The 20,547-nt window shown below is 57.1% G+C and overlaps 3 protein-coding genes across 3 annotated transcripts; 2 read left to right on the top strand and 1 right to left on the bottom strand.

The window, feature by feature from the left end:
* LOC122749857 (cyclin P) lies at window positions 1–2,756 on the top strand. The gene is given in 9 exon segments (XM_043996416.1): window positions 1–795; window positions 888–982; window positions 1,471–1,584; window positions 1,675–1,830; window positions 1,991–2,098; window positions 2,100–2,156; window positions 2,266–2,423; window positions 2,590–2,725; window positions 2,727–2,756. Coding segments are annotated over 9 exon segments (1,050 nt in total). The 5' UTR covers window positions 1–599.
* Window positions 2,757–3,338: 582 nt separating this feature from the next.
* On the top strand, window positions 3,339–5,957 carry TTC9B (tetratricopeptide repeat domain 9B). The gene is made up of 3 exons (XM_043996099.1): window positions 3,339–3,791; window positions 4,585–4,767; window positions 5,674–5,957. Exons 1-3 carry the CDS (start codon window positions 3,410–3,412, stop codon window positions 5,787–5,789), a joined length of 681 nt encoding a protein of 226 aa, XP_043852034.1. The 5' UTR covers window positions 3,339–3,409; the 3' UTR covers window positions 5,790–5,957.
* A 381-nt stretch (window positions 5,958–6,338) lies between these two features.
* On the bottom strand, window positions 6,339–20,125 carry MAP3K10 (mitogen-activated protein kinase kinase kinase 10). Its single transcript, XM_043996098.1, is given in 23 exon segments — window positions 6,339–6,799; window positions 7,663–7,849; window positions 7,851–8,095; window positions 8,098–8,161; window positions 8,163–8,215; window positions 8,218–8,358; window positions 8,525–8,637; window positions 9,072–9,088; window positions 9,090–9,119; window positions 9,121–9,224; window positions 9,396–9,521; window positions 11,104–11,344; window positions 12,487–12,663; window positions 14,315–14,462; window positions 15,399–15,579; window positions 19,036–19,077; window positions 19,080–19,130; window positions 19,133–19,195; window positions 19,198–19,332; window positions 19,335–19,399; window positions 19,401–19,488; window positions 19,491–19,643; window positions 19,646–20,125. Coding segments are annotated over 23 exon segments (2,871 nt in total). The 5' UTR covers window positions 19,749–20,125; the 3' UTR covers window positions 6,339–6,455.
* Between the last annotated feature and the right edge of the window lie 422 nt (window positions 20,126–20,547).

The following is a 20,547-nucleotide window of genomic DNA, read 5'->3' as shown; positions in this document are numbered from 1 at the left end:
CAGGGTGAGGTGACTTGCCCTGGGTCAACACAGCTGGTAAATGTCTGAAACTGGATTTGAACTCACGAAGTTGAGTCCTCTCTTCTCCAGGACTGGCGCGTTATCCATACGCTTGCTAGCTGACATTAAATACATGTATACGCTAAATAAAATTCTATCCACAGGTCCGACCATTAGAAGAAACCAGAACAGCCAGAGCATCAACTTAGTTACATTGTAACCAACCAGGCAACCCACACAACCACAGCTGAACACCCCAGGGCCCCAGCAGGCGAGCTCCCACAGGCCTGAATCTGGGCTGACCAATCAGCACCGCGTTCTATGGAGGAGCCAATCACGGCCACGCCTTGAGGATTACGTGAATATTCAACAGAGCAAGGCCCTTGCCTCCCGCTGTGACCAATCAGAGTCGTAGCTGTAGGTAGCCAATTAGGGCGGGCGGATTGCATCGGAACCAATGGCCCCGCTTCCCGGGAATTTTGAAGGGGGCGAGCTAGAGAGTCGGAAGAGAGCAAGCCCCCGTGCCCGCAGTCCCTAAAAAGGCCCAGACCAGAGCCCCGCCCCAGCCCCGCAGCTCTGCGGCTCCGGGCCAGGCGAGCATGTCGGTGAGCGCCGCTCTGAGGGAGGAGCTGCGCCTCCTCCTTCCCTTCCCGTGTCACCCGGGACTCGTCTCTCCCTTCTACCAGGCAGTGCTGACCCGGGGTTTCCCTCTCCTTGCAGAGACGCGTCAAATCAACGCCCTAGAAAAGCCTGTGGCCGCAGCCCTCCCAGGGACAGCGCCTGCCGGTAGGAGCCGCAGGCCCTACAGCTCGCGGACGGGCCGGCCCCGTCTTAGTAGTGAGCCACGTGCCCATCATCTCCTCCTTCGCCAGGCCTTTCCGGAGAAGGCCGCGCAGCGTGGCCGCCCCCCGGGCTCGCCGAGGCGCTGGCGACGCTGGGGCTGGATGGGGAGCGCGAGTACGCAGGAAGATATCTACGTCCAGTGTCATGGTGAGGCGCGAGGGAGGTGGGCGCTGATTGGGCCCGATGGTCTCATCTACTAGAGGGCCCAATCAGTCCATTTGGCAGGGGATTGCTTCTTATTGGGGCGCCTTAGGGTCAGCTCAGGACCTTGGCTGACTTCCCCTCCCCACCCCGCCCCCACCCCGCGAGTCTGCAGGTGAAAACAGGCTTCTTTGCCTTCATTGGTTTCCAGCACTCGGCTTGAAGTTTCTAATTCGATGGAGCAGGTGTCTGCTCCTCTCACAGGAGCCCTGGTGTTTGGTAAAGTAGCATTTGTTCAGCGCCTACTGTGTACCAGGTACCGTGCTAAGCGCTGCAGATACGGCAAAAAGCAAAAACTCCCAAGGAGCTCAGTCTGATGGGGGAGACAGCATGCAAAGCGCTGTGCACGAACAAGCTATTTCGCATCTTCCTTTCTCCTCTTGGCCCCCAGTACTTACGCCTCGGGGAATGGCAACCCGGGCCAAGTCTTCCCTACTGCCCCCACTCCAGGCAGGTCAGGCGCTTCCCCAGGCGGACTTGCCTCGCGCCGTGACTGCGGAGATGCGTGCCCTCGTGGTGGACTGGCTGGTGCAGGTGCACGTAGGTAGCTGGGGGCGGGGTTCTGGGTGGGTTCCCGGGCCGGGCCCCGCCCCCGCAGGCTGCTTCAGGTCCCGCCCTTCCCCTCCCCAGGAATACCTGGGCCTGGCTGGGGATACGCTCTATCTGGCCGTGCACCTGCTGGATTCGTACTTGCGCGTGGCCCCCGTGCGGCTGCGCCACCTGCAGCTGCTGGGAGTCGCCTGCCTCTTCGTGGCGTGCAAGGTGGAGGAGAGCACCTGCCCCGAGGTAGGGCTGGGCCGCGCGGAGGGGAGGGAAGGGGCGGGGCAGAGGGAAAGGAGGGAGGGAGGGAAGGAGGGAGTGGGGAGGCCCTAGGGGCAGGGCTGGCTTGCACCCGCCTCGCTCCAACTCCGGCCCTTCCCGCTCCATCTCCCTAACCCCGCCCCAGCCAGCTTCCCTGTGCCTCCTGGGAGCTGGCTCCCTTCTCCCGGGCCCAGCTGTTCCCGCGCTGAACGGGCGCCTCCTCAGCCGCCTGAACTTCCGCCTCTACTACCCGGGGCCCGCTTCTCTTGCCTGGGCTGCTGGCCGCCTTGGCCCGAAGCCGGCCCGCGGATGTGAGTGGGGCGGGGCGGGGCGGGGCAGACGGAAGGAGGCTGGGCGGGCCGTTGCACTGCTGTGCGCTGGGAGCCCGGAGCCTCACCTTGAGTCCCAGCTCTCGCTCAGGTTGTGCTCTTGGCCACCTACTTCTTGGAGCTCTCTGTCCTGGAGGCCGAGGCCGCAGGCTGGGAGCCCGGCCCGCCGGGCAGCCGCAGCCCTAAGCCCTGGCCCAGCGCGTACTGTGCACGAAAGCCCGGAGAGGCCCCCGAACTGGGTCTCTACAGGTACTGCTCTATACTCCAGCTCCACAAGACCGTGCTTAAGACCTCCCTGGATAGAAAGGGAGGAACCAGGGCAGGCGCTGGCGTGCCAGGCTCTCGGGGGAACGGCCCCCCTCCACCCTAGCCTCTAACATCTCTCCTTTATCTGGTTCTTGCCCTCCCTTTGCAGCAAGGCGGAGCTGGGTCCCATCGAGCCGCGTATGGCCCGCGCCGCGCTGCAGGGTCCCGCTCCAGGCCGGGCCGCTGTCTTTCTCAAGTACGCGCGACCCCAGAGGCAGCACATCAGCCTCACTGCGGCCCGTCTGCCTCTCCAGGACCTGCCTTGCGCCTCCCTAAACTGGGGGGAGAGAGGGGAGAAGGGGGGGAGGTCCTGTAAAAAAAAATCTACGTCTGTATCTGCATTTCTAATAAAAACGGTGTTTTTAAATTGTGGCCTTTTCTGATGCTTCCCTCCCCTCTTCTCCGGGTCCCTCCATAATTCTCCTCGACCTTTGCTCTCTCCAGCAAGAAACAAATCCAGAGCTGGACTCAACAACGTAGCTCTCAGGGGACGAAGGGAGCGTCCCTGGGGCTTTTACCGTTTTCCCGAACTCCCTGCCCCCCCCCCTCGCATTGCGGAGTCCGGTAGGGAGAGAAAGCCCGTTTACACGGATCCCTGGGGTCTTGGATCTGGTCCAAAGGACAAAGGGCCTGGATGAACTCGGAGCATCCCGAGAAAATCTATCGCTCCCTTCTCTCTTCCAATATTCGAGCTCCAAAATTCGGAGTTGCTGGGATTGCCCCTCCTTTTGGGGGGGGGGGGTAGGGAAGCGAGTATATTGGGATTTGGGTCTTAATTTGGAGTGGTGCATTTGAGGTAGAGGGAGGCGTTGATAAAGGATTCTCCAGCCCCGCAGGAGTGGCCGGAGCCCATGACGGAGGCGTCTAGGGTGGGGATGGGCTCCCCACGGTTGGTGATGCGGCGGCTGTAGTGCCGCGAGTTTCCCACAATGCAGTGCGGTGCGCTGTCCCCGGTGCTGATGCTGAGTGCAGCCCCTGAGCCACCGCCTCGTCCGCCGCCCTCCCGCTCCCCACCAGGCCCGGGCCCCCGCCATGGCCCGGGCCCGGAGGCCTCGGGAGGCCCAGGCGGGGGAGCCCTGGAAAGCAGCCTGCGGGCCGCCGTGGCGTTCAAGGCCGAGGGCCAGCGCTGTTATCGAGAGAAGAAGTTCCGCGAGGCTATTGGCAAGTACCACCGGGCGCTGCTGCAGCTGAAAGCGGCCCAGGGGGCCCGCCAGCCCGGCCCGGGCCCCAGCCCCACGCCCCCGCGCCTCAGTGAGGAGCAGCGGCGCCTCATGGAGAGCACCGAGGTGGAATGCTATGACAGCCTCACTGGTATGGCCGGGGCCCGGCGGGGGGGAAGAGACTGAAGGCCCTCCCGGGGCTGGGGAGGCGGCGGGAAACACAGGAGCGGAGGGAGGGATGGCCTAAGAGAAGCAGAGGCCAGGGACGCCCGACCCTGGGGTCTTTGCACAGAGAAGTCCGGGGAGGCCGCAGGAGACACAATCCCGACTGGGAGGAAGCCTTCTGGGCTTCTCCAGGGCCAGAGTCCGCCCCGCTTCCACCCCCACCCCCACCCTACTGTTCTCAACCTTGCCCGCTTCGCCCGAGTTCGTCCAGCGTGGCGGGCAGCACCGGGGAGGACCCGAAGGAAACCACAGCCACACACCTCGAGGGACCTGGCTGAGACCGTCCAGTCCGGCTGGAACCTCTCTCCCAGCTCCCTCTAGCGGCAGCGCGAATTGGTTCTGATCTCTTGTGGAAGTTGATTGGCTCCTCTCAAGGTCCGGAGGCCTCCGACCCTTTTACGCTTTGACTCTCAGATTGGATGCTCTGATTGTCTCTAATCTCCATTCAGCCCTATTTGCCCCTGTGCCGTGTGGCTCCATCTAGTGGTTGCCCGAGTTAAGGTCCTAAAGATCCCATTCCGCCCCCCCCCCCCCAACTGTCCCCTCCCCCTCCCCGTCCAGTCCTGTTTAATTCTCGGGTTCCCTCGGTCGTCTCCCCAGCGCTTTCCAAAATAGGAGTCCCAGGCTGCGTATTCCGATGGGTGCATGACTGAATTAGGGGGGTCAATGGGGCGGGCTTGGGCTCTGTCCGAGAGCCACTCTGATCGTCTCCGCCTCAGCGTGTCTGCTGCAGTCGGAGCTGGTGAACTACGAGAGGGTGCGGGAGTACTGCTTCAAGGTGCTAGAGAAACAGCAGGACAACTTCAAGGCCACTTACCGGGCGGGCATAGCCTTCTACCACCTGGGTGACTACAGCCGCGCCCTGCGCTACCTGCAGGAGGCCCGGAGCCGGGAGCCCACAGGTGAGAGCCATCGAGGAAAGGTTGGAATGGGGAGGGGGGGGCTAGGAGTAGGAGTCTGGAAGACTAGGGTTTAAATCCCACCTCCAACACCTGCCAGCGGTGTGGCCCTGGCCCAGTCACTTCCCTTTTCTGAACCTACTTTGTAAAATAGGATCGATGATAGCACAGGCAGGGTTGTCGTAGGAAGATGAGGCTTCAAGGAGATAATGTGAGGAACGGGCTTTTGTGAACCTTAACGCTCCACATAAACCGGAGCTGCGGCTACATTCTTCTGGGTAGTGAGAATCAGGAGGGGGAGGGGGGAGAAGAGGAAGGGGAGAAGGCAAAGACGCTTCCCCCTCCCCCACCCAACCAGGACCCAGTCAGATAGGAAGGAGATGAATGGCATCCCCTCTCAAGCAGAGGAACCCCCGCCCCTACACACACACCCAGACGCAGATGTTCTCTGTGCGCACCTAGACACGAACATACGAACACCCACACACGGAGAGAGGGAGAGATCTCACCCCACACCCAGATCTAGACGCTTCCCACATAAACTCCAGCAGCCACAGAGCCGGGCTAAATACAGAGACACAGAGACAGTCACGTGGGGAGATGCCTCCCATCAACCCAGAAGCAGACTTAGATCATTCCCCCAAACACGGACCTCTTCGCTCCCCACGAAGGCGAAGGCTGCCCCACCTAGGCATGGAAACACTGACCCGAGCCCCGCCCCACCCCACACACAAAGGCAGCCACGGCCTCTACTGAGACCTCCCCCTTCCGCCCCTTCCCACAAACCAAGTCCCAGATCTCCCATTCTACCCCACCCTACCCCTACCCGAGCCAAAAAGTCAAGCCGACCGCATGCCTAGGCCACCATGCCTGCAGGCCAGTCCCCCAGAGTGCCCTTCCCGTACGCAGACACTAACGTCCTTCGCTACATGCAACTGACCCAGTTGCGGATGAATCGCCGCAGCCGAGAGCGAGAAGGTGGGAGCAGCGGGGGTCCCGCCCGAACTCGAGATGTGATTGGATGACCCACTGGCCTCACTCCTGGGGTCTCCCCCTCCAGGCCTGTGTCGTGTGCTTTGTGTGAGACTTGGGACTTGGGCCCCAGGAGAAGCAGGGAGGGAGGGTGGGGAGGCGCCTGCCCCACTGAGACCAACTTCTGGTTTTGTCCCTGCCTCGCTGGAGGCTTGTTTATTCATGACTATGAGGGTGATATTCCCTGGCTGAACCCACGCCAGGGAGCTGCCCTGAGGGTCCCAAGATAATAAATGTGAAAAAGTAACCAGTGAACCAAAAGCCTGAGGTGGTGGTGTTTTCTGGGTGGCCAGGGCAGGCCCTCCACACCTGGCAGGCCCCTGAACTTGCTTTTATCTTTTCCCTTGTATTCTCTGGGCCTCCACTGACCCATTCGTGGCATAAGAGGGTGGGTTCCAGTGGTCTCAACTGACCCTCATTTGGTAAGGGTCTAGGGTCCTAATCTGTGCTCCCCCCCCCCCACGGTCGGATAGGTTTAATAATGAGTGGTGGTCCCCTGCCCGACCCCATCAGCAGACAAGCAGAGTACAAGACAAGGAACTTATATTAGGCAGACTTTCCCCTCCCCACCCCCCTCCCCAATAAATACATAGCATCAGTCCCTGTGTGGGCCTCTCTCTGCCCCATGGGGGCAGCACCCTCGGGCCAGGGCTGTACATTCAGTGGGAGACATCGGCCTCGGGGTCAGAGAAGGTGGGCACGGCCCCACACAAGGGCACTGTGCTGTCCTGGCTCTGCCCTTCCGTGTCCATGTCAAGCAGGCTAGGCTGGGGCCCCGGGGTGCCTGGTGTCCCAGGTGCAGGAGGGGAAGAGCCGCCGAATGTTCTGTTGAAGGAGACCAGCTTCCAAGGGTCAAGCCTGGGACGGCTGGCAGCTGGCCTTGGCCGAGGGGCAAAGGTCAGAGTGGTGGGACGGCCTGGGGGCTCTGGAGGAGGCCTTCGTCGAGGGGGAAACAATGTCTGGGGGTCAGGCAGGCGGGGGAAGTCCACGGCGTCCCTGGGGACTGGAAAGAGGAGAAAATTGGTCAGGGAGGGGGTGGGAGGCCTAGGCCCGGCCGTTGGCCTCCATGACCCCTCCCTCTCCCAACCCAGCTTCGGTGCGCCTGAATGTGCATTCACCCCCCCTTTCCCCCCAGAGTAGGTGCAGGCCACTTCCCACCCAGGCCAGGGTTGGACATTCATGTCCTGGAGACAGGACGAATCGTACTGACATTCTAAATTGGCTTCCAGGGCCTGCCTCTACCCCTATTCTCTGTGACCTTCCTCTTGGAATAAAGGGGTTGGGCCCAGTGGTCTCTGACAGTCTGCTATTAGCATGGTCTGGGATCTCTGTGTTGGCCCGGGCCACAGCAGAGGGGAAGGGGATGAAGGCCCTAGCCCGGGTGTGCTCTCTGAGCTTGGGGGGAGGGGCTCCCTCCATCCTGGGGACCTGGTACTGGGCCCAGACAATCCCATCTTGTTATTCACAAGGCGAGCTCAGACAATAGACAGTGCAGGGATAAGAAGGGAGGTTCTGTGTCAGGGCCCTCAGTCCAAGGTCCCTGGTCTGAGCAAGCCCCCCCCCCTCCAATCCTGACCAACGGCTCCCCCTAGACCCACTCCCCAAGACCCTCCGGCCCACAGAAGCTCCCAGCTGGGCTCCCCTGCCACCAGTGCATGAGCAAGAATTCTTTTGACAAGATCTCCCTAAGGGGCCACTTGCGCTCCCCTCCATCATCAATAAAGGACCCCATTCCATCTGCAGAATCTCTTGGGACATCCTCTCCTTTTTGGAGGCACAGTTGGGATTCTGGGGTTCAAACTCCAGCTTTGCTGCCTCAGTTTCCCCCATGAGCTCCCCTCCAGTCCCCAAGCCCCTGGCCCTCACCCTCTGGCCCTGGCCGTTGGTGGCTTTGCACCAGCTGCCTCAGGGCCCCGTCTGATGGGGTCCGGCGGTGCCCTCGGCTCACAGCCCGGGCAGCTGTGACATGGGTGGGGGTGAGCGACTGGCGAGGGTCCTTCTTGAAGCTCTCCACCTCCAGGTCCACCAGGGGGTTGGTGGCAGGTGTGCTTGGTTGGGGAGGTTCCCAGGGCTGTGGCTGGGGTCCCTTCATCACTGTCCGATCGAATCAGGGATCGAGTGGAGTTGCAGTCCGAAAGAGAAGACAGGGAGAGAATGGTGGCTGAGGGCACCAGGCCAGGGCCAGGGGCTGGGGCGGTCTCTTCCCCTGTCCCCACTCCGTGGCTCCGGGCCCTCCGCCCAGGTGGGCTAGGTCCCCGAGGGAATCGAGCAGTCCGAGGAAAGAGTGCATCCCTCCACAGCGAGGCTCATCGTCTCCATCGGCCACTTGGGCCTCTGCCACGTCGCTGCCCAAGGCCACAGCCCCCCAGGACGGTGGCACATCTCAGCAGTGCCAGCTCACTCCGCTTACGGGGGGGTCACTCCGTCCTGGGGGGCCTGTTGCAGGGTGAGGTGGCTCCCAGGGACTTGTGGGGGCCTCAGCAGGCAGAGGTAAGGTGAGGTAGGATGGGGGAGTGTAGGGGGAGGGCGGCACACTGGTCCCGTCGGCTTCTGCAAACTCTTCTGTGTAAAAGAGAAGAGATGAGTTGCAGGCCCCTCCCTCTCACTGTTTTCTTGGGGTTCCTCCCCATGCCCCACCCCAAGGCTCCTCCCTGCTTGTCCCATGTCCCTCCCAATCCCCCATCACCTCCTGTTCCCTCCCCCACCTTGCCGATGCCCTGGCCCTCACCCATCTCTGTGAGGCTGGAGAAGCCTGGGGCCATGGGCATGTGTTTGGGAGACTTGCCCAGGTTCGGGGCACTGGATGACCACTGCTTGCTACCCTCCCCTAGGGCCTTCAGCCTGCAGGGGCAGAAATCAGAAAGCTGAGGAAGGAGCTGGCCTGGGAAAAAGAATATGCCCACCCCCAGCCCCTCCCACCCAGGGTGGCAGCTGAGCTCTCCTACTGGTTCTACCCTGACCGAATATGACCTTGGACAAGTCACCGCCCACCTTGTGCAGTGAGGAGTCAGGATCTCTATGGTGTCTCAAACTGGCCTGAGTCTATGAAATATCATCCCTAGGTCTGACAGGGCATAGGGAATGGAAGAACTGGGGCACACTGGAAAAAAGCACAGTGCTTGGAGTCAAGACACCCAAATTCGAGTCCCGACTGAGCTGCATGACTGCGGCTGCATGACTGCGGGCGGAAGGGCCAGACGAAGTGACTTCCAGGATCTAGGACCCAGTGAGGGGCCTCTCCTCTGTGCCCACCTTCCCCTCTGGGCCAGCCTTACCTTTCTTCCCCGCCCAACCCGCTCCTTCTGCAGGGTGGAGCTGGGACCCCCACGTCCTGCCCTTCTTCTTTCCCGTGACAAGTTCTTCCTTCTTCAGGGCCCCGCTGCGGCCCCACGTCCCACCGCTCCCGCTGCTGCTCTCTACCGGCGTCACTGGGACAGCAAAGGTTCCCCCCCCAGTCCCCAAGAGGAACGTGAGCAGGAAGGGCAGAGGGACCAGGCCCAGTTGAGGGGGGACTCAGTCGCCTCCAGAGCCCCGTCTCTTTCCCTTCCTCCCTTCCCCCACACCCACGGGGCGAGATCTGGGCTGTGGATGGCACTCACAGCGGATGGCCCGGAGCCGAGGGATGATGCTGGGGCTGGCCGGGGGGCTGACTCCCTCAGGTGCCAACCCTTTCCGCTTGTCCAGTGTCGTTGGAGAGGCTTGAACGGTGATCTTGTGCTCAAAGCCTGGGACAGGGGCGTGGCCTTAGTACCATCCCCCTGCCCCAAAGTGCCCCTGACTACAAGGGTCCTCAATCATTCTCTAGTCCAACCCAGAGCCCCGAAAGATTCCACGTTACTCCAACAAAACCATCAGGGTTGAGGACCACCAGGGAGGGGGAGGGGGACTACCTACTAGTCAGCCTAGCCTGTTCGGGGACAGTTGTCATTCCTAGGACACTCGTTTTTTTTTTTTTTTTGGTGAGGCAATTGGGGTTAAGTGACTTGCCCAGGGTCACACAGCCAGTAAGTGCCAAGTGTCTGAGGTCAGATTTGAACTCAGGTCCTCCTGAATCCAGGGCTGGTGCTCTACCCACTGTGCCACCTAGCTGCCCCGACACTCTTTAACATCAAACCTACACAGCCACGTCCCAATCAGAGCAAACAATATTCCCTAAATGTCCCCATTACCCACATGCCTACTGCATATTCCCATCGGCCATAAACGATTACAGAATTATAACTTCAAAGAATGAAAAGGTGAATACCTGCAACCACTTCACAGGAATCATTCTCATCAATTGGCCCAGGAGAATGCTAACCCACTTCCTCCCAACACTCCTGGTTCTGGCCTCTGGGAAGAAGGCAAAACAAGGCCGATCCCCTTCCCTAGGACAGTCCTTCGGATTACTGGAAGACTCCTGTCAGGTCGCCCCCTTTGCCTTCTTCTCAGGCTAAACCTGGTCTGCCTCTGGAGAGGGTCTCCAGGCCCTCCCCAGGGTCACCACTCAGAGGGGAGGTCATTGGTAGCCCAGGAAGCACACAAGAGGCTCCTGGGAGCTGAGAGGCTAGAACCCTGAACCCAAGGCTGCAGGAGTGGGAGGTCCTAAGGCCTGGGACCCAGTTCCAGCTAAGCCCAGGACTCCTGCTCTTCAGGGCCTGCCTCCCTATGTGTAAAATGAGGAGCTGGACACAAGGGGCTATACTGTTCCCAGCTCTCACATTCCATGTCCTAAGGCACAGGATTCAAACACAGACACAGACACAGACACACACACACACACACACACACACACACACACACACACCCTGAGGGGCCCTGAACCAAATCAAAATGGAATTGGGGAGTGGGGCAGCTAGGTGGCGCAGTGGATAAAGCACCGGCCCTGGATTCAGGAGGACCTGAGTTCAAATCCTGCCTTAGACACTTGACACTCACTAGCTGTGTGACCCTGGGCAAGTCACTTAACCTCATTGCCCTGACAAATAAATAAATATTTTGTTAAAAAATGGAATTGGGAAATAGTATTTAACAAGAGAATATAACAAAATAACTAAAAATACTATAGAACATAGATGATCTCAATAATGGTGTTCTAAGTTAATGTGGGGATCCTTATGAATGGTTTACTAACTTGAGCTTGATACCATAGATTGAAGAGCCCTCCTAATTCCAAACTGCTGTACTCTAAGGGCCCTCCCAGCTCTGACCTTCCCTGTCCTAAGGCCCCTCCCAGCCCTGACATCCCCTGTTCTAAGGGCTCTCCCAGCCCTGACAGTTTCTAGCTCCCAGACCCTCAGGGGCTGGCTTTCCAGGGATGGCAGCTACCTGAGGGCAGGCTGATGTTGTTGCTGTCCCTCAATTTGAGGCGGCTCCGCCTGAAGTGGCCCCGTCGCTTCTTGACTCGAGGCCGCTCCTGGCTCAGCTGGTCCATGAGCAGGTGCAGTTCGCGACCCACAATGTCCATCTCACGCTCAGCCAGCTCCTGCTCCCGCCGCCGAAGCTGCTCCTCTTGCCATTTCTGCTCTTGGGCTGCTCTCAGCAGTTCTTCCTCCCGGCTCCGGAGCTCCTGGTACACAGGGAGGGTGGGGCTGGGGACCCCCCTCCCCCGGAGCCCCCTTCTCCCCTCCCCCTGCACACACAGAGAGAAATACTCACACAGAGATTACACACTCCCACTACATACTACACACACTCACACACACAGACATACTCACACAGAGGCATTACACACAGACACACACATTACACTCACACATAGAGATTACATACTCCCACCACATATGACATACATACACACGCAGACATTATATACACATAGACACACTCACACAGAGGCATTGCATACACAGACACAGAGATTACACACTCCCACTATATACTACACACACTCACACGCAGATATTACACACACAGACACATTCACACAGAGACATTATATACTCATTACACAAACACACACAGAAATTACACCCTCCCACTACATACTACACACAAACACACACACACTCACACAAAGGCATTAAATACACAGACACACACACAGAGATTACACACTCCCACTACATACTACACACACACACACACACACACACACGCAGACATTACATACGCACAGAGGCATTACACACACAGAGACGTTACATACTCATTACACACAGACACACTCACACAGAGATTACACATTCATTACACAGACACACAGAGATTACACACTCCCACCATATACTATATACACACACAGAGACACATTTATATAGAGACATTACACACACAGACACACACACTGATATTGTACTCACAGAGATTACACACTCATCACACACATATATATATACTCATGCTATATACCACATATACACATCACATATACTACACACCACATACACACATCATGTACATTATACACTCACACATTCCCGCTACATACTACACACACAGACATTACATATACACACACATACATATGCACACACTCTGTGCTGCATACATCTCATACTACACACAACATGCCACACATCACACGCCCACACATTCCATACTATGTGCAACACACATGTAATTACACATGCATATATTCACACTACACACTAAACACATGCTCACACATGTACATGCACACTCACATCACAATACTTGCACACATATTATGCTCATAAACTACATACTACACACACAATCACACATGCACACACATATGTTCACACACACCTTCTCCTTGGTCCGAAGGTCATCAAACATGTGTTGAATCTCCTGTTTCCAGTCCTCCTGGAGGGAGTGGAAGGATTCCAGAGGCATCTGGAACAGGGCCGACTGCTCTATGGCCTCCAGGCGGCTCAGGATGCTGCAAAATCTGGCCGCTGGTGGGGCTCAGGGGTCCCAAACACTCTGTGGGAGCAGATGGCTACGGATGTGGCTCTGGTTCCTCCCAGCCACAGGGAGCATAACCAGGTGCTAAGTGGGAGCTGGGGTGGGGGTGGGGGGCAGGAAGAGGCAGACTTCTGTGGAGCTTAAAAAATTTGAAATACAATGAGTAGAAAGAATGATGAATGCAAGAGTCATGGGTTTTGTGAGTTCAAATCCAGGCTCTGCCAGCTGTGTGGACCTTAGGGAAGTTACTTAATCTCTCTGGGCCTCAGTTTCCTCCTCTGGTAAGTGAGACCTCCAAGGTCCCTGCCATCTCTAGACGAACTTGCCTATGCAGAGAACTCTTTTTTTCTCTTTTTCTTTCTTTCTTTTCCTTTTCTTTTTCTTTTTTTTGCAGGGCAATGAGGGTTAAGTGACTTGCCCAGGGTCACACAGCTAGTAAGTGTCAAGTGTCAGAGGCCAGATTTCAACTCAGGTCCTCCTGAATCCCTGGCTGATGCTTTATCCACTGTGGTGCCACCTAGCTGCCCCCTAAATGATAGTATTGTTAATATTAATTCCCATATACTGATTTACTGATGAATCAGGTAATCGGATACCAGATGAGATGAGAGTTGGTGCCCATCCCTGCTGCAGAATCACCATGACCTTCCTAAACACCCCCTGGGGCCCTGGCAGAACTCAGCCCAAGGATTCAGTGATCCCCAGGGCTCCTGGTGTGATCAGGAGCCACCTGTGAGATCTGAAGACCAGACTTAGCTGGTGAGAGGGGTCAGCCCCACACTCCCAAGTACGGCTCTTTAAAAATCATTAGCATTATTAAGTGTACAATATCCTAATAATTATACACTAATGTATAGTATAATCATTATTATCATATGAGCTGATATTTATGTGATGGGACTTCACAAGTACAGAATGAGGAGACCTGGTAAGAAGGGTTTGCCTGAAAAAAAAGATCTGAGAGTTTGAGTCGACCACAAGCTCAGTATGGGCCATAGTGCCCAATGCTAATTGCTAGGCATGGAGAACATGCTTGTGATAAGCTTGTTGATCGACTGAGTCTGCCAGCTTAATGAAGTAAGCCACACAAAACTCAGGGGAACTGGTGCACATTAAGAAGGGTCTCGCTTCCAGGAATAAGAAAGCTTTCTGTCTAGTTATGGCCCCAAGGGCCTCCCCATGGACTAAACGCATCAGGGGAGGATGCCTAGGACAGCAACGGGGCTTGAATCTGTGGCCCATGAAGACTAAAAAGATTGGTGATGCTTAGCCTGGAGAGGAACCAGAGGGCCATGACCGGTATCTTCAAGCATCTGAAGGGATGTCATTTAGGGGAGTGATTAGACTGGCTCCAGGCAGAAACCAGGGAACACTGGGTGGGGGGCAGGCTGAAGAGAAACTGAAGCTGGAGGTTGGGAAAAGCTTCCCTCAAAATTAGTCTTCCCAAAGTGGAACTATCTGCCTTGAAAGGTAGTGAGTTTACCCCATCACTGGAGGTATTCAAGCAGAAGTTGCTGGGAGTCTATAGAGAGGCTATAAGACTAGATGTGAGCTCTAGGGCCAAACTGTGTAGCAGAGGGTGGAAGCCAACACTGGGCAGAATACCTAAGGCTTAAAGAGCTCGAACCAGGGCTCCCAACTAGGGCCCGCGGGCAGGTGTCCCACTCACCCTCCAGAAGCGCACAAAGGGTTCAGGGCAGGTCGACGGGATGGGCAACATCAGCTTGTTCATGGCCACCCCATAGGCCACGGCCAGCGCATCAATTTCCCGGTAGGGCACTTCCCCCGTCAGCAACTCCCAGAGCAGCACCCCGAAGCTGAAGACAGATGGGGACTGGAGGGACTTGGGCCGGTCCTCTCAACCCACCACACCCCCTCCTCCACCATAGCTGGACGGATCCCTTCCATACTCTGCCCACCTGCCCACTTCCATGATCTGTGCTCTGGCTTGGGGAGGAGGGATTGGGCCTGTGCTGCTTGGCCCCAGAAGCCCGACTGGGACAAGAGGAGGGAAGTCCAGGGGGCGGATTCTGGCTGAATAGCAGGGAAAACTTCCCAAGACTCAGAACTGGTTTGCTGTGGGAAAGGCCTGTCATGTCAGGAAGTGAGCTCCCATCCCTAGAGCAATTCAAGCAAGACAACTGCTTTTGGGAGTGAGGTTGAAGGGACATTAGTACTAAGGAGAGGGATCGAATTAGAGCTCCCTTATCTGCAGAATAAAGGGGTTAAAGTTGAGGATCCCTAAGTGCTCTGGTCCCAGATGCATCCCTCATCTCCTGCTGGTTCAGCGCCTACACCAACAAGGGCTGGGGAGCCCTAGCTGCCTTACATCCACCCCTCATGTGCACTTGCTTCAGCCCCTACGAGTGGAAGGAGCTTTATTAATCATGTGACTTAGAAAAATCCCCACCCCCCACCCCCTACTTTGAGTCTCAGGTGTCCTTCCCCTCTGCGGGGGTTTTAGATTATGGTGAATCTCAGGTCCTTTAATACTTGGGTATTCTAGGGTCTAAGGCCCCTCCCAGCCCTGACATTCCCTGTCTTAAGGGGCCCTCTGCCTTTGACATCCTTTGACTGGACTGTCTCTGATTTAATCAGTACCAGCAATCCCATTAACAGTGCAGGAATTCCATCAATGGCTGGTTTCCCCCCAGCTCCCTGGCCCCCTCTTTCCCCCCTCTGCCTGCCCTTGCCTCCTGTGGGCTGGGTTTTGAGTCTCAAACCCCCTTCCTCGTCCCCATCCCTGGCCATACCTCCAGACATCACTGCTCTTGGAGAAGAGGGACAGACGGATGACCTCGGGGGCCATCCAGGCATAGGTCCCAGCTGCACTCATCTTGGTTGTCTTGTGCCATTCCCGGGCCAGGCCAAAATCTGTGATCTTGAGGACAGTGTCTGACAGGTCCCCATTCTCAAACGCATCCAAAATGAGGACTGTGGGGAGGAAGGAAGAGGCTGCAGTGCTGGGGCAGAGACCTGACTCCTCCCCTCCTTTCTCCCTCCTTCCCACTGGGCAGGACCAGTGTCCAACCCCCAGACTCCTAAATCTGGCCCCAGACTCTGCCCCAACCAGGCTGGTGGCCTTCCTCTCTCCAACCATCCCAGGAAAGTTCCCACCTCGGGCACCTTCCCCTGAGGAGAATGCCCTCCCTCCCCTCTCCCATCCTCCAGATGCCCATTCCCATTTGGGTATCCTGAGTCTATAATGCCACCTTCTTGTCAAAGATAGCTAACTCTTTCTCAGAGTGCTTTGTGGCACGAATGTGGCACTTTTGGTGGACTGGATTTCAGGGACATCTGTCCCAGTTGCAAGGAAAAGCAGCTCCACCCTCTCTCTGCCTCTGCCTAGCCAGGCTATGTAGGAGGTGTTTGGTGCACTGGGTGGGGAGTTGGGTAGCCAATGCATTCTGAGGGCCTGGCGCTGGGAGTTTGGCATTCTGGGGCCTATGACCCCCAGAGGCTTTGATGCCCCTTGGATCCTTCTAATTTTAGGACCCCACAATGGCAGGCCTGGAGAGACCCCTTACATATCTCCATTATTCAACACTTCATTTTACTGGGCAAGTGAATTGTAGTATACCAAGCACTCTTTTTTTTTTTTTTTGATGAGCAATGAGGGTTAAATGACTTGCCCAGGGTCACACAGCTAGTAAGTGTCAAGTGTCTGAGGCCCAATTTGAACTCAGGTCTTCCTGAATCCAGGGCTGGTGCTTTTTCCACTGTGACACCTAGCTGCCCCATCAGAGCACTCTTAATGTCTGCAAAGCCCTTTCCATAACATAATCTCAATCCCATGAAGTACGTAGTATGGGTGGTGCTGTCCCCATTTTACAGAGGGGGAAATTGAGGCTCTCAGGAGTCAAGTGATTTACCCAAGTTCATACACTGAGTCTTGAGGGCTTCAGCTAGTTCCTACCATTGCTGCTTCTCAACGCCTGGCCTCCTGCCTTAAATTAGGCACATTCATTCCATCACTGATCTCTCTATGGATTAAGCACCTACTATGTGCCAGGCACTATACTAGTCATTAGACCTAGAGATAAAAAGAAAAACAACCCTCCTTAGCCCCACTCCTATCCCTCAGCTAAGGAGGTGGCATTTGAGCCTTGAAGAAAACAAGAGATGAAGAGGAAGGTTATTACAGCTCATGCAAAGGTATGGAGACAGGAGGTGGGGATGGGGTGGCGGGGTCACCATGCAAAGGTAAGACCTAGGGAGATGCAAGATAGCACAGAGGAAAGACCTCTGCACCCAGGACCTGGGTCCAAGTTTGAATTCTGCCAGAAAGCCCTGGGGATCAGACTAGAGATAGCTAAAGCTCCCTTTATGCCCCCTCCCTGCCCTGGAGGGCAGAGACTGTTTCATTTTTGGTTCTGTACCCTTACTGCCTGGAACTTTTTTTTGGAACCAGATCTGTGATTGAATCCATTCAGAATTAAAAATAGGATAAAGCACCAGCCCTGGAGTCAGGAGGACCTGAGTTCAAATCCAGCCTCAGACACTTGACACTTACTAGCTGTGTGACCCTGGGCAAGTCACTTAACCCTCATTGCCCTGCCCCACAAAAATTAAAAATGAAAATGAAAAATAAGGAGTGCCGCGAACTCTGCAAATTAAAGACTTGTCTGGGGCACTTAGAGTTCAAAAGATTCTGCCTGCAGTCACCCAACCAGCAGGTGCCTGAGGCAGGAGGGGCTAGAAGCCGGCTCTTCCTGACTCCCAACCAGCCCTCCTCACCTTGCACAAAGTAGGTACCTCCATGCATGCTGACTGATCAACAAGCCCATGTGACCTTAGATAAGTCACTTTACTGTTCAGGCTCTATATTCCCTGAACTGAGTGGGACTGGATAGCCTCTCTCAGGTCCCATACTGCTCTACTCTATACATATCAGTGAAGTGAATTCTAGGGGAAGGGGTTGGGGATCCAACACAAAGGATTCTGGGCCCCTCAAAGCCATACTTTCTCTAGACTGGGCTGGTAACTGCCCTTGCCTCCTCCCCAGGCCCAAGAGGACAGTACGACCCTGCTGAGTGGGAACTTTATTTGGGTGTCTTGAAAGGAAGCTTGGGGTGGGGAATAGAATCCAGGAAGACGGGGTTCCTAGCCTACTTCAGCCCGCTTATTAGCTGCGTGATCCTAGGCAACTCCCTTAGCCTCTCTGTGCCCTCAGTTTCCTTCCCTGTAAAAGGAGGGATTTGGACTCACTGGCATGAGGCCCCTTCTAACTTTTGATCAATGATGCTGCAGTGTAGCAGCTTGCCATACAGTGTCCCAAAAGGCATCACCCAGTTAACAGAGTAGGGAGGCTAAGGGGTCACTGCCCCCAAAGCCAGCAACTACACAGGAACGCCAGGCGCGGAAGGGCCCCTTTGTGTGGCAAGAGTGCTGGTGTGGAGTCAGAGGACATGGGTGCGAATCCTAACTTTATCTCATAGGACCCTCTCCCAGGCCTTGGCTTCCTCTCAATAAAATGAGAAAATTGGAGGAGATGGGCCCCTAAAGTCTCTGCCAGCAGTCTCTCCACCGTTCTAGGAAGTGAACACATGACTAACTTCGGAGCTCAAGGACCTGGAGTTCAAATCCAGGTGATGTTACTAATATCTCTGACTTTGAAAGATCTGTTCTCCTTTCTCGTCTGCAGTCCTTCATATGTAAACAAAATCCAGTCGCAGTTCCACATCCTAGGACTCTGATCCCTTCCACTGGCCAAGGGGGACACTGAGGCCCAGAGAGAAGGGACTGAAGGGTAGGATGAGGCTATGGTGGAGAGCTCCTGTGGTGAAAGGGCAGGAGGAGGGAAGCATACTCCTATGGAAATAGATTCTCATTCTTTCCCCTCTCTTCCTCCCCTGCCCCATTAAACCCGGGTCCTCCTAGCTCCCAGATCAGAGCAGCACCCCAGGAAGAACACTGGATCTGGGGCCAAGGACCTGGGTTCAAATTTCGAGCTTCTAGTTACTGTGTGACCTTAGGTCAGTGACTTAAACTCTCTGGGCTTCAGCTGGACCAGCTGATCTCTGAGGTCCTGGTCTAGCTCAAAAATCCAGAGTACTCTCTCCCCCCTTGGGAATGGCCTTCCTCAGCAGTCCGAGGGGCTTCTTCCACTTCTCCAAGTTCAGATCCTTGGCCAACCCCACTGTCCCAACCTTACCTCACTCTTCCCCATGGGGCTAGGCCTGGCTGGAAAAACACAGCTACTGAGCCCCACAGAGTTAGAAGCAGAGGTCCTGGGTTCAAATTCTGCTGCTCACTACTTGTGATCAAGTCACTCCCCCCACCCCCCATGGCCCCCAAAAGATTCACTTTCCAAGATGCCCTTCAGCTCCCTTTGGGTCTAGTCCTAGAAGGCAGAAGGAGAGCGGAGGGGAGGGGGCAGGGGCTACTCACTGTTGATGGACTTGAGGTCTCTGTGGATGATGGGCACCGGTGCCCACTGTGCAGGTACTCCATGCCACGAGCCACCTGGACAGCCCAATTGACAGTACGTGAGGGGGTACCCGGCGGCCAGCCAGGGCCCGGCTCAGTGGCCCTCCTCGAGCATACTCCAGACCAAGCAGAGATGGGGTGGCCGCAAGCAGGCACCTCGGAGGGCGATGATGTTCGGTGGCACAAGGGCACCAAAGAGCCGGGCCTCCCTGGCCACCTGCTCTGCAGTGATGCTGGGTCCCCTCTCAGGGTCTAGCTGGCAGCCTTCACAGCCACCTCCTCACCATGCCACCTGGCCCTGTAGACTTTCCCGAAGCCCCCGACACAATGATTTCTCGAGCTGTAGGTCACCAAAGGGGATCTCCAGGGGCAGAGGGAGGCCGGTGGGGGCAGGAGCTGGCACCCCAGGAGCCATACGTAGTTGATGGGGAAGACACCACGCGCCCTCCAGGCAGCTGTCCAGTCCCACCAACCCTCATCACCGGAAACAGCCCAGTCCTGGGACAGCACCCGCCACCTGGTCTCCCCTGCGCAGGGTGAGCTCTCCTCTCCCGCAGCCTCATAGTCAACACAGCAGTCCACAGGGGCCAGCAGCCCCAGGGGTTCAGGGCCAGGCCCCACTCTTCAGTCCCCCGAAGGGTTGGGCCCTCGCCACTGTCCTCCTCCTCCTCCATGGGACACAGGGGGAGGCTGGGCTCAGGCGGGCCCCCAGCTGGCTGAACCCCACGTGCTGGGGTGGGGGGCAGCCCTGGCTGCTCCTGGGGAGCTCCTGGGCCCCATGGCTGGGGGTAGGGGGCAGGAGGAGGGGGCAGGCCTAGAAGATGTCATCAGCATCCCCCTCTCCCCGTACACCTTGTGTCTCAGTCTTTCGAAGGGCTGGCCAAAGAGGGTAGGGGAGCAGGGCAAAGGTGAAAGCGGTCACTCTTCCAGGGAGCCCTCGGGGCCTCACGGCAGCTGGGAGGGGGAGGCCCGTGGGTCGGTGGTGGGGGATGGGGGATCGATCGGCCCCTCCCCTCCGCCAGCCTGCCCCTCCCCTGCCCAGCCGCCCTTACCCAGCGGCGGCGGCCCCAGCGCCCCCCGACTTCCGGCATCCTGGCGCCCCGCGCCCCGCCCGGCCCCGGCCCCGGTCCTGGCCCTCCTTCCTGGGGCCGGCCACCTGCGCTCGCTTCAGGACCAGCCGGCTCGCAGAGAGGTGCCCTTAGCCCGAGGGCGGCGGCTCCATCGCCCGCACCTGCCCCAGCTCCGCCCCGCCCAACCCGTCAGCCTACCCGGGGGTTGTCAGCAGTGCCCGCCCGGGTGGCCCGGAGCTGCGCCGCCCGCTGCTGCCACCACTGTACCGCGCTGGCGGATGGGACTTGTAGTCTGCAGGCTCGGCGTGAATTTCCACCCCTTCCCTTCCCCTCCCCCCCACGAAGGGGAGGGCCAGGGGCTTCCGAGATCCCAGCCCTCTGGAGTCAGTCTAAGCCCTTGGCC

This window comes from Dromiciops gliroides, chromosome 3 (assembly GCF_019393635.1).
Source record: "Dromiciops gliroides isolate mDroGli1 chromosome 3, mDroGli1.pri, whole genome shotgun sequence".
NCBI classification, from domain to species: Eukaryota; Metazoa; Chordata; class Mammalia; order Microbiotheria; family Microbiotheriidae; genus Dromiciops; species Dromiciops gliroides.
This window is presented reverse-complemented; position numbering and strand designations above follow the sequence as displayed.